This window comes from Capsicum annuum, chromosome 3 (genome assembly GCF_002878395.1).
Source record: "Capsicum annuum cultivar UCD-10X-F1 chromosome 3, UCD10Xv1.1, whole genome shotgun sequence".
Classification (NCBI taxonomy): Eukaryota; Viridiplantae; Streptophyta; class Magnoliopsida; order Solanales; family Solanaceae; genus Capsicum; species Capsicum annuum.
The window spans coordinates 223,577,803-223,592,283 of NC_061113.1; the positions used below are offsets into that span (position 1 = coordinate 223,577,803).

The 14,481-nt window shown below is 35.1% G+C and overlaps 1 protein-coding gene across 1 annotated transcript; it reads left to right on the top strand.

The window, feature by feature from the left end:
* Positions 1 to 2,124: 2,124 nt before the first annotated feature.
* On the top strand, positions 2,125 to 3,595 carry LOC107866141 (probable membrane-associated kinase regulator 2). Its single transcript, XM_016712317.2, has one exon. It carries the CDS (start codon positions 2,274 to 2,276, stop codon positions 3,231 to 3,233), a length of 960 nt encoding a protein of 319 aa, XP_016567803.2. The 5' UTR covers positions 2,125 to 2,273; the 3' UTR covers positions 3,234 to 3,595.
* The last annotated feature ends 10,886 nt before the right edge of the window (positions 3,596 to 14,481 follow it).

Below are 14,481 nucleotides of genomic sequence, written 5' to 3' on the forward strand. Positions count from 1 at the left end.
ACCAACGGTCAAAGGGTGCAAAATGTTTCCTTTTGAATGGTTCAAGTGTCCAGATGACAAACATGTAAGTAGAAGTGTCAATTTACAAAATCAACATAGTACAGAGGTCCAGAAGGTCATTTTGCCTATATATATTAGGGGAAGCCAAGAGCAGTACGAAGTAGGGAACGTTGGGAATCTGTTGAGTAGAAAAAGGCTGTAAATTCAAATGTGTGAAGTTTCTCATGTTTATTGGGGGATAATATTAACAAAAATATTTGAACTTTAATCGAATTTTCAGTTGAGCATACTAAATTTTACGGGAGTCCTATTACCCCCTAAATTTTTTTTCGTATTTTAATGTCATATATCTGCCCAATTGGATACGTGTAAATATGAGGTTGACGCGTGTATTACACCCGCCAATACACGTGTAAAAAAAGATTTGCACGGTATTACACCGCCAGCCGCCGAAACTGGGTAGAGAGTTTCGGGGGGGGGGGGGGGGGGGGGGGAATAAATCCACTTTAAAAAATCTAGGGGGTAATAGGACCTCCGCAAAGTTCAGTATGCTCAACTGAAAATTCGGTCAAAGTTCAAATATTTGTGTGATTATTATTCCTTTATTGGGCGTAACCAAACTTCAGCGGTCAAATTATTTTTTTAAAAAGTTAGTAAAATGCTGCTCGAAAATTATTTCTCCCAAAAATTTATTCATATCGCATATTTATATCTAAGTCAAAAAAATACATAATACTTGTTAGGATATATATACGCATCTATCACTTAATAAAAATAAATATCATCTTTTCACTTTACCAAATTGCTTCATTTAGGGGTGTGCATCGGTCGGTTCGTTCGATTTTACGTGTTATTGGTTCGATTTATCGGTTTTCGATTTTAAAATATGTAAATTCAATAACCAATCAATAAGATATTTTCTTATCGATTTCGGTTTATCGATTTTTGGTCCTCAACGGTTCGATTTTCGGTTTAACCAATAAGAAAATACTTATAAAATAGAAATAGTAACAACTAACATAAAACAATGAAATCTTAATTACTATCAAAACCTACGCAATGCATTTTCGTTTACAAGAATCTTCAAATTTGAACTGAATGTTAGTTTGGAAAAAGAAATGAATCCTAATTGTTGGAAGCTATAAATGCTTCAAGCTTTTTATTATGATAATAGCCGAACTTTATATTGTGCCTTTGTTGCCCTGAATAGGTTAATACTTTGTGAATCACTGAATTATGAATTAGTAATGCATATAATCTATATACATACACATAACTCTCTCTCTATATATATAGAGAGAGAGATAAAGAGAGAGAGATTTAAATATATAACATAAATAGGAATAAAACAATAACTTAGTGTATCCTTATTGGGTTATCAGTTTAACCGATAACCCAATAAGCTAAAATCGATATCGAACCGTTTACCCAATAAATTTTTTTTATAAAATCAATAAAAAACCGTTAACCGGATAACCCAATACCAATAACCTAATAACATTTTTATCAGTTCGATTTATCGATCGGTTCGATTTTTACACATCCCTAGCTTCATTATAGAAAGTTGAATTGTTTCTACTCGGATGTTACTTTATTTGTCTCAATTTATACAACATAATTTTAGTAAGTCTAAAAAAAGGTATGTATTTTTATAATTAGTAGCAATTTAATTTTGAAATGTATTACATTAGTATATCAATTGAAACGTAATACAACAACAATAAAATCAGTGTATTTTCATCTTCTAGGGTTTGAAAAGGGTGAAATGAAACGGAGTGACTAGTAAATATTTATTATCTAAGGGGTCGTTTGATTAGGAAAAAGTTATGACAAAGTAATTAATTTCGGAATTAATTATTTAATCATTATATAGGATAATTTTATACATCACTATGGTGTAAATAAATAATCTCAATACTAAATAACATATCACACCAAATATAAAATAAAATAATTGTATCATTTTATCTCATAATTATTTATCTCATGTATCTCACACTAAATCACCTCATGTATTTACCTATCTATTTTTTGAAATTCAAGTGAATCGGTGCCTCTCACGTGACGATGACTATTCTTTTTCCCCTATATAAAACGATGAAACCTACAAAGCTTTTCATTTTTCCTCAGTTTCTCTCCTCTTTCAAAAAGGATAGAACCTTACAATAACTCTTTGCTTTCACAGCTAAAAATCCCACTCTAAAGCTGCATTACACCCCCAAAATTTCACTTTATTTCTTCACATTTTGGCCTCATCATAAAATAAAAAACCCATGGAAGCATTTAACCTACTCAAATTCTGGCGAAATTCCGGCCGTGATACTCCTTGCCGGTACATTGTCTCTGAAATTGATGATTTAGACTACGTACGTAACCCGGTGATCGAAACTGATGAAGAATCCGACGATGATGCTGATTCATACTTTGATTTGGTTTTCACTGGCCCGAATGAACGCCCCAAATTGGACGACAACAACAACTCCAAATCATCACTTCCTGTCAACAGTCCCCGTGACCCAGAGTCACCTAGAGATGTGTTTTTCAAACCAAAACCATTTCCAATCGACTCAAACACAAAGCCTCAATCTCCTATATCGATTCTCAAGTCAGCTCCTAAGTTCCGGGTCTTCTTTTCGGGATTAAAGAAAACAAGGCCGGAGAAGGTTGGCATCGACAACTCTTCTCCGGCTAGTCCGAAGATTCAAACAGAGAAAACGATGCTTAAAGCAGAGAGCAAGCGCTTTGCAGTGAGCCCTGTGTTTACCAGAGACAACAGTTTAAGAAGCAAACTGCAGAACGAGAAGGATGAGGAGGTTTCTGTTGATGAATCGTTGAAGAAATTTGTAAGAGCTGACGTTCCTAAGTACTTAAAATTGATGAAGCCATTGTATGCCAGAGCTTCGAAGAGGTACACTGACAAAGTTAGCTTATCACCATTGTCTTCTCCGTCGACGCAATCAATGTGCTCACCAAGAAAAGAGGATAAACGAGCTACTGCGTTCGGAGGTGTGCGTAAGCACTTAGGGAAAAGCCGGTCAGCGGCGTCTACCTTTGCCGGAGCTTCGTCGTCGCCGTTATATCGACGTGATGATTCACTGCTGGAAGAACAAAATGACGGAATTCAAGGCGCTATTCTTCATTGCAAGAGATCTTATAGCTCTGTGGCAAAAGGTACATGTTGTGAAGATCTGCCAAGAGCCTCTTCTGAGGAGCTTATCAGATGGAGTATTTGAATTACAAACAAGGATAACTCGGTGCAGTAAGATTCTACTGTACACAATCTTACCTAAATTCAAAATAGATGGCGGGAACAGAACAAAGGCATTTGTCCTATTTCCGTATGGTGCCATTATTATCATTTTTGTGTATGTGTTGAGTACAGTAGAGAGTACTAGTAATAGTAGTCGTAGAGTAGGATATAATTTAGAGCAGTGGCTCAGAGACGTCACTTGAGAAAACGTCCGTCCAGTAATGAATGAAAAGTGGTTTTGGTACTGTTTGTAAGTAAAGTAACTAGTAAAAGTAACTCTATTCGTTTCGAGTTGTTGGAGTATTTATTAGTGTTTTAAAATAAGTGAATCATTGAATTTTTTTTTAAATTTGCCCTTATGATTTGACAACAATCAATTAATTTTTGAAAAGTTATTACAAGATCAATTTTTTTTCTGGGGTAAAAATAAAAAGTTGTGTTAAATTTATGTCTCTAATGTTTTTTCCATAATAATGTGTCAAATTCTAATAATTCATTTATTATGAAACGGAGGGAGTATCTCTCTTTCAAAGAACTCGCAATCAAAATGAGCCACGGAAGTAAAAAAGTGATCAAAATAGGCCACTTATTTAAAAATTTATCAAAATAGGTTAAACGTAATAATTTATTATGTTTTTCATTTTTTTTAACGATCAACTAACGAAATTAACTTTTAACAAAACGAAAGAAATTCTTACATTGTGTCAGAAAGCTACATAAAACGTAAGAGTTTCTTACGTTGTACATGAAAAACCAGGTAAAATAAAGTCAGTGAGTTGTCAAATCAAATAAAAATTACTTTTCAGAAAAATGTCCCTTCAAACTAAGAAATAGTTACGTTATTTACTTTTTTGAAAAGCTTAAGGTGGTCCCCACAATTCCATTTTTCAATGACAGAATATAAGTTATAATTACGTGTTACACTTTTAACACTTTGCCGTCCATTTTCAATTATCTCTTTTCTCTTTACAATCCAGATTTGGTCCCCCCGCCCCCAATTATCTCTTTTCTCTTTGTCCCACCAATGACCCCTTACTTGCTGGCGACCCCACCTTCCTTTGTGAAAAGCTGAGCTAATTGTAAAGTGAGTTTCTGCATTTCTGATGCTAATTTTTTGTTTTTTTTTTTAAAATGAGATTTTGATTCGGATACCTACTGTATGTGAGTGGATTGATTTCTGGTGTAATGAATAATTGTTCCTCTTGTGGATATTTAGAATTTGAAATTGGAAATTCGTTTTAATTAATTAAATTTGGAAAACAGTTTGATAGTTTCTGAACTTTGAGTTGTTGTACGATCGGGAAATTGGAGGGTTGGAGAAAGCATCTTTCGTGAAAAAGCAGAGTCAATTGTAAAGTAAGTTTCTGCATTTCTAGTGCTATTCCATCTTTTAAAATTGAGATTTTGGTTCGAGATAGGTACTATATGTGAGTTGATTTGTAGGTGCACAATTTTAGCTTTTGAGGATTTTGGGAACTTGAAATTTGGAGATTCGTGTTAATTAGTTTAATGTTTTTGTAAATATATGACACCTGAGCATCTAAATCAACCTAAAAGCTAGTTCGAATTGCCCAAGTATGTATAAGCAAATCATGGACCACAAGCCCAAACATGGATGGACCTGGATTGAGATTGACACTACATATTCAAATGGAAATAAGTTGGGACAAAAAATAAAAAGGATTCCTACAAATGTGAACCTAAACATGACTATGTACAAACTAAGAATGACGTTTATATACATTCCGTAACAGTTTTCAATTTGGAGATTTTTTTTTGTTTATCTTTTGTACTAAGAGTAGAAATCATAGCCATAACAATGAAAGTGTTGGCTTGCAAGAAAAAAAGACTCTAATCTAATTTTATGGAGGCCTTTTTTTTCTTGAATCATACCCCATATTTTAACTGTCTTATGTTTGTTGAAAATTAATTTGACAATCTCTTAATGTCAACTCTTTTATTATAATAATTTTAAAATTAGATGTTCAATAACAATAACCACAATAACAAAAAGATAGTACAAGTTTGTAGTTATAATGAGTACACGTTAGGCTCGTAATAAACTAGTAAAACATTGGGCATATAAGTGAAAGCAAACATGAACTTAATTATGGTTGCAGGTTGTTAATTAAAATGGAGCGTATCGTGCATCCCCATCCTGTTGAATCTACACTACTTAGATTACAGAGTCATCATCGATCGGAGTTGCTGTGGGAAGAAAAATACCATACAATTTGTGCATCAGGCCTATTAGGATCGAGACAGCTTGATCTTTATTTACCTCGCATCCACCGCATCAGCGCGTTGAAAAATACTTATCCAGTGCAGGATGATATGATGTCGTAAGAGTTGGTAGAATGCAGTATGATCGACATCTTCTTACGACCATGGTTGAGAGATGGAGGCCGAAAAGTCATTGCTTTCACCTACTTTTCGGTGAGGCAACAATCACACTTCAGGATGTACAAGTCCTGTTTGGTTTGCGTGTTGATGGTCACCCAATTTATCTAGCGGGTGTTTTCGGTAGGGGTCGGTCGTGGCATGATATATTAGAGGCACTCAGGGGATATGTTGGGCCCATTAATGGAAAGAGTTTTGTGAGTTTGACGAATCTAACCGATTTCATTAAAGATGAGTTAGAAATCGAACCCATTGGATACGATATTCCAGTTGCCAGGGTGGAGAAGATTGCCCGATTATACATGCTGGTAATTCTTGGGGGTATCTTATTCTTAAACTCTTCGGGCATTCTTATTAGGCTACATTTTCGCGCATTCCTATACCCCATTGGCTCTGTTGGTAGCTATATTTGGGGCAGTGCAGTATTGGCCTACTCATACAGGTCACTGTGTTGCACGTCATATAAAGGTGCACTTGTTCTATACAGATATCTACCACTTATTCAGGTAATTAAATGACTTACGCTATAATAGTTTTCAAATGTAATATGTGTATGATTTGTTAACTAATTTATTTTTTCACTTTAAGGTATGGTGTTGGGAGAGGATGTTGCCTCTACAATCAGGACTATATCAATCAGAGGATAATGATGCAGCACTGCCATATGCCACGAGATGGACAAGGGGTGTTGAAAGAAACACTGAGTCACATCACACTCTAATCGCTATTAGAGATCAGATAGATCACATGACGGAGGCGCATGCAAGTCTTACTAACTCATGCTAAATGTGATATGTTAGTGGATTAATGTAGTAGAAGATCTTTAGTATAATTTTGTTGTTTATTATTAGTTGTTATGATTTACTCAAGTGGGAAGTAGGTGTTGTGATATAAATGATAGTGATGTTTGTATGCTAGTAAAACTAGTAAATTTATATAAGAATATTTGAAGTTATTAATTGTTGTGATTGCTTGTTACTTTTATTGTAATTTTCAAGTGCATAAACTAATTATTGTAATGTTCAAAAACTTTTAATGTAATGGTTAAATCTTTTGGTTGCATGATGCATAAAAAAGATATGATTGCTCTTATAAATCCATTTAATTGTCTTTATGCTGAGGTTGTGAACAAACATATGTTGAGGTGGTTATTAAAGTTTATGATTTCTCTTATTAATCCATCTAATTGTCTTAATGTAACATAGTTTGTGTGGAGACCGTACGATACAATATTGCATACACTGCCCCTGTGCTCTAAGATTGACAGGTGTGTATGGACTGCACGAGTGTCTTTGTTTTTCTTAGAGGTAGGTGAGTACCATGTGCCTGATAGGGCGACAATTTGGTTTTCCTCAGCACATACCCCAGTCCCCAGAGTGGAAACCCAAGCACTTTGACGTTGATCTGCGTACTAGGGTGGATCAGTCGTTGGTTGACCTATTAGGTCGTTATTTTAATGATTGGAGGGATCGAAAAATTGGTTGCGCAGGTTCATGGTGCTGTACTGAGAGATTATACACTGTGCTACTCGAGTCACGGACGGTTGTTGATGGGCAACTCTGCTATAAAGGTACTTATAAATTTATAATTTTCCTGTAACAAAACATACTTATATGATGCATGAGTTTATATTTGTTTTATTTGTGCTAGATAAATAAGGATAAATTAACATTTTCATTTTGACATTTGAATTTTCTAAAGGACATCAAGGGCCGACCCATGAAAAAGTAATTTCTAGCTCATAGTAATAGACTATAATTTTATAATCTCTATAATTTTATAATCTTCTTATCTCTACCTTTATCTACAGGAATACTATAGAGCTGGATTTGTTCCTTCTGCTGGTAGTTTAGCTGCATTGTCGAGGGGACTTCGCAAGATTTTCAAGATTTTGAAAGAAGTGCAAAAGGATCCTGCACATGCTTTGTGGGGACATGAAATAAAGAGTGTGGTAAAGCAGACATTCGAGGAGGCTCGCGATGCCATACCGTCATATGGGCCATTTTGTGACGCTGAATCATCCTATTATAATGTAAATGCTCGGGGACGTGGTGAAGGTCGAGGTAGAGGGCGAGGACATGGTCGTCCAAGGGGACGATCATACAATGAGCCATCACCGTCTACTCCTGTCGTTCCATCTGAGTCCATTCCAGACATGTCCGGACCCTATAGCATGAGGCCAATGGAATTACCATCTTGTCCTGCAGACGGGAGACCTATGCGAGATGTGGAGGCAGTTCGTTTGAGTTATGGATTAGCTATTGGCGATGGTTATATACCGGATATGCCGGTAAGTAATACAATATTTTTTCCTAACTAAAAAGTTATGTATTATTATCATGCCATAATGATGTATGTCTTGTTGTAAGGCCCCTCTGGTACACAAAATGTTGGGGAAACATTCACGCACCATACCAACGAGATTTCTGATGTGTCGACGTCTAGTCATAGCTGGGAGTCGTTGATGGGTTATGCTAGGCCGACATCGAGTGGCTTTCACGTTGAGACACATCTGAACTTAACTTTGTAGTTTAAACTTCTTTGTTTTATATATATTCTTTATAAAATATACTTAACTTTTTGTTAATTTTGTTATTAGCTTGATAGTATGTCTTTTCCTGCCTCCATTTGCCAAGCCGGAGAAATACGCCAGGCTGATATACTCCCCACATGAGTTGATCAGACCTCCTAATGACACAGGTATACTTATTTTTTATTATAATAATTATCAGTTCATTCTATATTGCTGATAGATAATTTTAAGTCGTTTCGGTTAACTTTTGTTTAATTTCATTATTAGCTTCAAAGTTCTTGCACTATTTCCTTTGTGGACATGCATGGTTTGGCAAGTCAGAGTGCTATGATGACGGCATCGCTTGAATGTACCTTAAACACATAGGTTTAATTTACTGTGTTAATTCTATTAATTTTTTGTGTTAACATTAATATTGAGCTACTTATATAAATATTGCTATTACTTTGTTTGTTCAGATTGATGGTTCTTCTTTAGTAGTCCCATCTTCAACGAGTTCATTACAATAGATGCACAAATGGCTCACCCACCCAGGCCGAAAGTGCCTGTTATGAAGAAAAATAGAAACGAAAGGAGATTCTTCCAACTAAAACGAGAAAGGATGGCGATAGATTTCGGCCTTTGGATGCTCTACGCAAGCCAAAGGACTGTGGAACATAGTATACTTCCGTAGGTACTCTTCAGTAGTCCTGTCTTAAATCATTGAATATTGTATGTCAAGTTTCTATCTCTTGTAATCTTGTTATCATTGTCTTGTTAAAATGGTTGTTCTGTGTTCTGTTTCTTTCTTGCAGTCGGATGGTTGGATTGCCTTTGTTACCACAGCTAGTGCACAGTATGTCCATTTACTCATTTGTTAATCGAATTGCCTTCTGTATGGCTTTCTGAGGTTGCTATTTTAGAATCTTCTTTGAGTTCCCAGCTTGCTGATGTGCTAATCACATATAAGAAACTGTTGCTGAGAATGCTATTTGCATCAATCTGCCATGGCCAGCAGATTCTATCTGCTGCTGGTGTTCTCAAGGTAACTCTCTTAACTTCATTTAGCATTGATGTTAAAAGTTTGCCTATTAATTTGTTTATGTTTGACTCTTAGTAATGTTCCGATTTTACAAGAGTAGAAGGATGATTTGCATTCTTGTTTTCGCTTTTTGGTCGTGGTGTTTGATTTTTAGTTTTCGGATTTGGATTTTTGCTTCCGTTATCACAGTTTTAGAATTCGGAGTAGTTGTGCAACAGTTGAGGAGTCTAGGAATTAGTAAATGTGTTGCAAATGATTTGTGGTTACCACAAATTTTGACCTTTAATTTGCGGTTTAAAAAAGATATCTTTGACCTCACCGTACTGTGTTATTAATGGCTAAAGTTTATCTCTGTGTGCTTATATTAAAATTGCTGAATTCAATTAAAAGGCAGAACTTAGAAGAGTTTGAATAAAAGATGTATTTATGAGTTTTCTTTGTTGCAGGGGGGCGAGCAGCAGCTGCAGCAGCCACAGTTTCTTTCAGAGGCGTAGTGCCTTCTCTAACATCACCACTGCATGCGAGTACGTATTTACCATATGTAGAATAGTAAACCCAAAAGAGAAACCAAGAAGAAAAATCGTATTTACTATATGTAGAAGTAAGCACCGATGTTAAAAATCTTGCCTCATTTTGCAGCCTTTCATATGTTTGCTTATCTAATTTTCCTAGTTGGTTTGAACCTCTTGGTCTGATAACCTATCAAAGTGGTTTTATACAGTCGATTGATTATGTCTTGTATGCAGGTGATAAAATGTGACCATGAGACTCACGGTGTTGACACCCCAGGAGATGTAGACGTTGAGCTTTCTGGAAACCATTTTCAGTCGGACTCAGTGCACTATTGGTGTCGCTGAATTATATACTCGAACTTAGAAATAGGAAGTAGTTGTATTCAATCCTGTGAAATTTAAATTTTGCTGTTCGTGATGTACACTGTCTTCAACCCAACATTACTCGGGACTGGTTATTTCCGTTGATTTGCAAGGTTATACATTTCTAATTGTTTCAATGAGTGGAATTGTGTAATTTAGATATGTCTACAGCAGCCCTGTCGAAGGTCTAAGGTTAATTCCGTTGATTTCAAATAGTTCAATTACAAAGGTCTAAATTAACAAATAATAAGCATAGAAAAATGAAGATAAAACTAATAAATATAAGAAAAAAAAAATCATATGCATTAATACAAATGTTATCTTTATTATAAGCTATAAATAATACTTTTGATATACAAGAAAGTTCATGTGACCAAAATGTCGTGGTATGAAAATTTTTAAAAATGTACAGTGAAATGTTATATTATTCGACTGCACACACATTTTAATTCTTATTCTGTGGGGCTATTCAAATGTCAACTTTTGTTCTACTGTATATTTAGAACAGTGTGAGTAACTCACATGTTGTCACATCAATATCACTATTAATATGTCACTGTGTGATTGATCAATCAGATTCAACGTTTTTAGTATCTGACATTGAAAAATGAAATTAATTACTTCCTCCGTTTCATAATAAATGAATTGTTGGATTTTGACACACAGATTAAGGAGAAAGCATTAAAGACAAAAATTTAACACAACTTTTCATTTTTACCCCTAAAAAAGAAAAAGCTGATCTTGTAATACATTTTCAAAAGTTAATTGGTTGTCAAATTATAACGGTAAATTTGGAAAAACATTCAATGATTCATTTATTTTGAAACACCAATAAATACCCCAACAATTCACTTATTCTGAAACGGAGGGAGTATTACGTAGTATAATAATTTAAAAAGAAAAGAAATATGTTTGATTTGTCACTGCATTAATGACCGGTCAAACACAATTTTTTTTATATGATACGTCCCAACACCAACGAATAAAAATTACGAAAAATAAAATTAATTACTTCATCCGTTTCAAAAAGAAATACCTACTTTCCTTTTTAGTTCGTCTAAAAAAGATTGATCCCTTCCTTTTTAGCAATCTTTTAGTTTCAACTTTTCATGTGATATGATTAAGACCACAACATTCAAATGTTTTATTTATTTTCTTAAACTATGTGGCTAGTCAAACTAGGACATTTTTTTTGAAACAAAGGGAGTATTGCGAAAACGTTGTATTTATTTTCTCTTAAATATCATTAATACATTAGTGGTAGCACCACAAAATCATTTCACTCATTCACAATGCATAGAAATGATCGATTGAAAAATTGATCTGTACTGAGAGCCAATAAGGGAGAGGAAAGCACCTACACCCGAAAAAAATATTTTGATTGCTACACCAACATAACAGGTAAACAGTGGTATGGATTACTTCGTCCACTTCTGAATGAATCTATTTTCATCTATTATGATTTAGGTGTTACCGGACATATCATCGAGGGACAGGAACAATCCTCAAAATCAAAAGATTTGTTAATTTTGGGTGAAACACTACAATGGCCCACATTATATTCCAAAAGATGTGATTGTGAAGTCTTATGTCGGTGGTACGGTTTGACTGTCCCACAGATAATCTCCGCAATATTTCAGACATATAAATTCAAGGATGAAACATCAGTTATTGAACACTTGAATAAGGAAATATGTGAAATGAAAAAAGTACAAGAAACATTTCATGCACTAAACTATCTTAACCATCAGGGAGCTGATGAAGAAGCACACTGGCAGCTTCTGGAAAATTCAAACTTACACAGAGATGCTTCCTATTCTGTATATCCTGTTGTTAATGAGTGGCTAGGCAGAAAAAAATATTTGCCACAAACATTAGATTTTGGAGTACCATATTGTTGTCTAAATCAGTTAAGTGTTTGTGATGAGTCTATGCTAAAAACAAATGAAGATTCAAATGTAAATAGTTGTGACGATGATGACGTCGATTTTGTTGCAGAAACTTGACATGAATGATTAGTATTACAAATTTGTTGATCATAAAACAACAACAATAACAACAACAAACCCAGTGTGTTCCCACAAAGTGGAGTTTGGGGAGGGTAAGATGTACGTAGTCCATATCGCTACCTCCGAAGAAGTAGAGAGGCTGTTTTCGATAGACCCCCGGCTCAAGATAAAGAATAGTTTATTATTAGCACAAAAATAAAAACTATTCAAAAAACAAAGCTTTCACTTACATGAGAAAAAAAGTTGATACATTAGTACTAACAATGCGCTCAACAAATAATAAAAATTTGTACACAAAAATCAACTACCACCACATGAGGTATTTCTAACTCGAGATGAACTAGCGGTCCGATCTCACGAGGGACAATTGTGCTTATCATGACCAGTATGTTTGCTCAATGAGCACTTTCGAGAGAGCGTACTTGCTATAACGTCCATTTCATTATGTATGCGAGTTATTTTTTTGAAGTTCAATTTTCGTAGAAATCTTTTGTTTGTTATCATAGTAAAAGGACTTAGAGGCCAATACACCTCATCGCCGAGTGGATTAAATTATCTGGAGTAGGCTTTCTGATAGTTGCGCACACTATATTCCTGTTCAATATGATCCCATGCTTGGTACCCAATTTGGTCAAAGCCTTTAATGACATGAGAACATGGAAGGTGATATGATTTTCATTTACCACATTGACATATTCCTTGAGATGCATTAACAATGTGCTTATTACCACCACGGCCATGGTACGCACATGTCAGCACCTCAAATATGTTATCTCTTTGTTAGTGATAGTTGATGAGTGTGTGACCCTTTGATTTTATACGATTATCCTCAAAAAGTTTGATGGATTTGACATCTATTTCTGACTTTCCGATATTAACCGCATAGCATAAGCTGATTTTGTAACAAATCGATCCACAACCTGTTTATAAGTAAGTCTTACCATCGCGGTAACTGGTAGCCCCCTTGCGGACTTTAGGATTCCATTGAAGGACTCAGAGCTATTTGTTGTCATTATACCCTATCTTCTACCATCATCTTTGTGCACTGTCCATTTGTCAAGATCAAACCTCATTAACTACGCATACGCTTCCATGCTAATATCTTTAATCTCCTACATTTTTTTCAAAAAAAATTTCTCTTGATGATATGTTGCAGCTGCCCACAGAAGATTGTTTAGAGTAACATTTTTAAATTGCCTTTGAAAACTAGCCTTGAGATGCCAAAAACAATATCAATGGTAAGCAAATGGTGCCTGCCAATTAGGTGAGCTATATAGAGTTGACAGTATTCCCTGATGCCTATCCGATATTAATATTACGCCTCTATGATTTCTAACAACATGTTGATGCAAATGATCTAAAAATAAAGTCCACGTCTCTTTGCTTTCATTCGTAGCTATAGAAAAGGCCAAGGGAAAAATTGAGCTGTTACCTCCCGTTCCAAATGCAATCAATACTTTGATGTCATATTTACCGCATACATGTGTTCCGGCAATTGATATCACGGGACGACAGTAAAAAAATCCATCAACACATGACTTGAAAGTCCAGAACACATAGTTGAATACCGGTTCGTCGACATCATCATGGCGCTCTAATTTCCAATTCCATAACAGTGCCTGGATTGTAGCATTTCAAGGCATGCATATACCTCAGCAACTGATTGAAAGAGCCTTCCCATATACCGTAGATTTTTTCAAAAGCACGCTTGCGTCCGAGATAGGCCTTTCTTCTACTTACTGTTTTACCATAAGTTTTAAAAACCGTTGTTTGATAGTCTTTGATAGGAAACCTAACATTTTGAAATTATAATAATTTTCAAACACAAATACGTATTTCTTTATTGAAGTAAAAAACAACTCAGCCATAAAATAATACCTTGGCGTATTTTCTATATCAGTGAGGAGAACAGAAGCAATCATCTCGACATCCAGGTTAAAGTGACCTTCACGACACGTACCCATATTACACATGTGTTCATCATGGTACGTCCCGATTGTCCACATATTAGTCTCTTTGGACTTATATGTAGTGACCTTAAATTCACACCCTTGATCTGCACGTTTGCAACAAATTTGCCATGACGTTTTTGTCAAATTACTGACATAGTATTCTCTGGCCCACTTGTAATGTAAAATATTATACGCTCTTTGCACCTCCTTCTTTGACTTGAACAACATTCCTTTTTCAATATAAAAATTACTACTAATAAAATCTTGTGGTTTACGTCACATACCCTGTGATGTACATTTATCACTGTGGGTATCCATAAACACATCTGGACCATCTAAAGGGTGGTCAAGATAAGGAATTTCACGATGATAAAATTCAGTGATATGCACTGATGGTGACCTGACTACTAAGTGCAGATTTTGTGGTGGCAAAGATTCTTC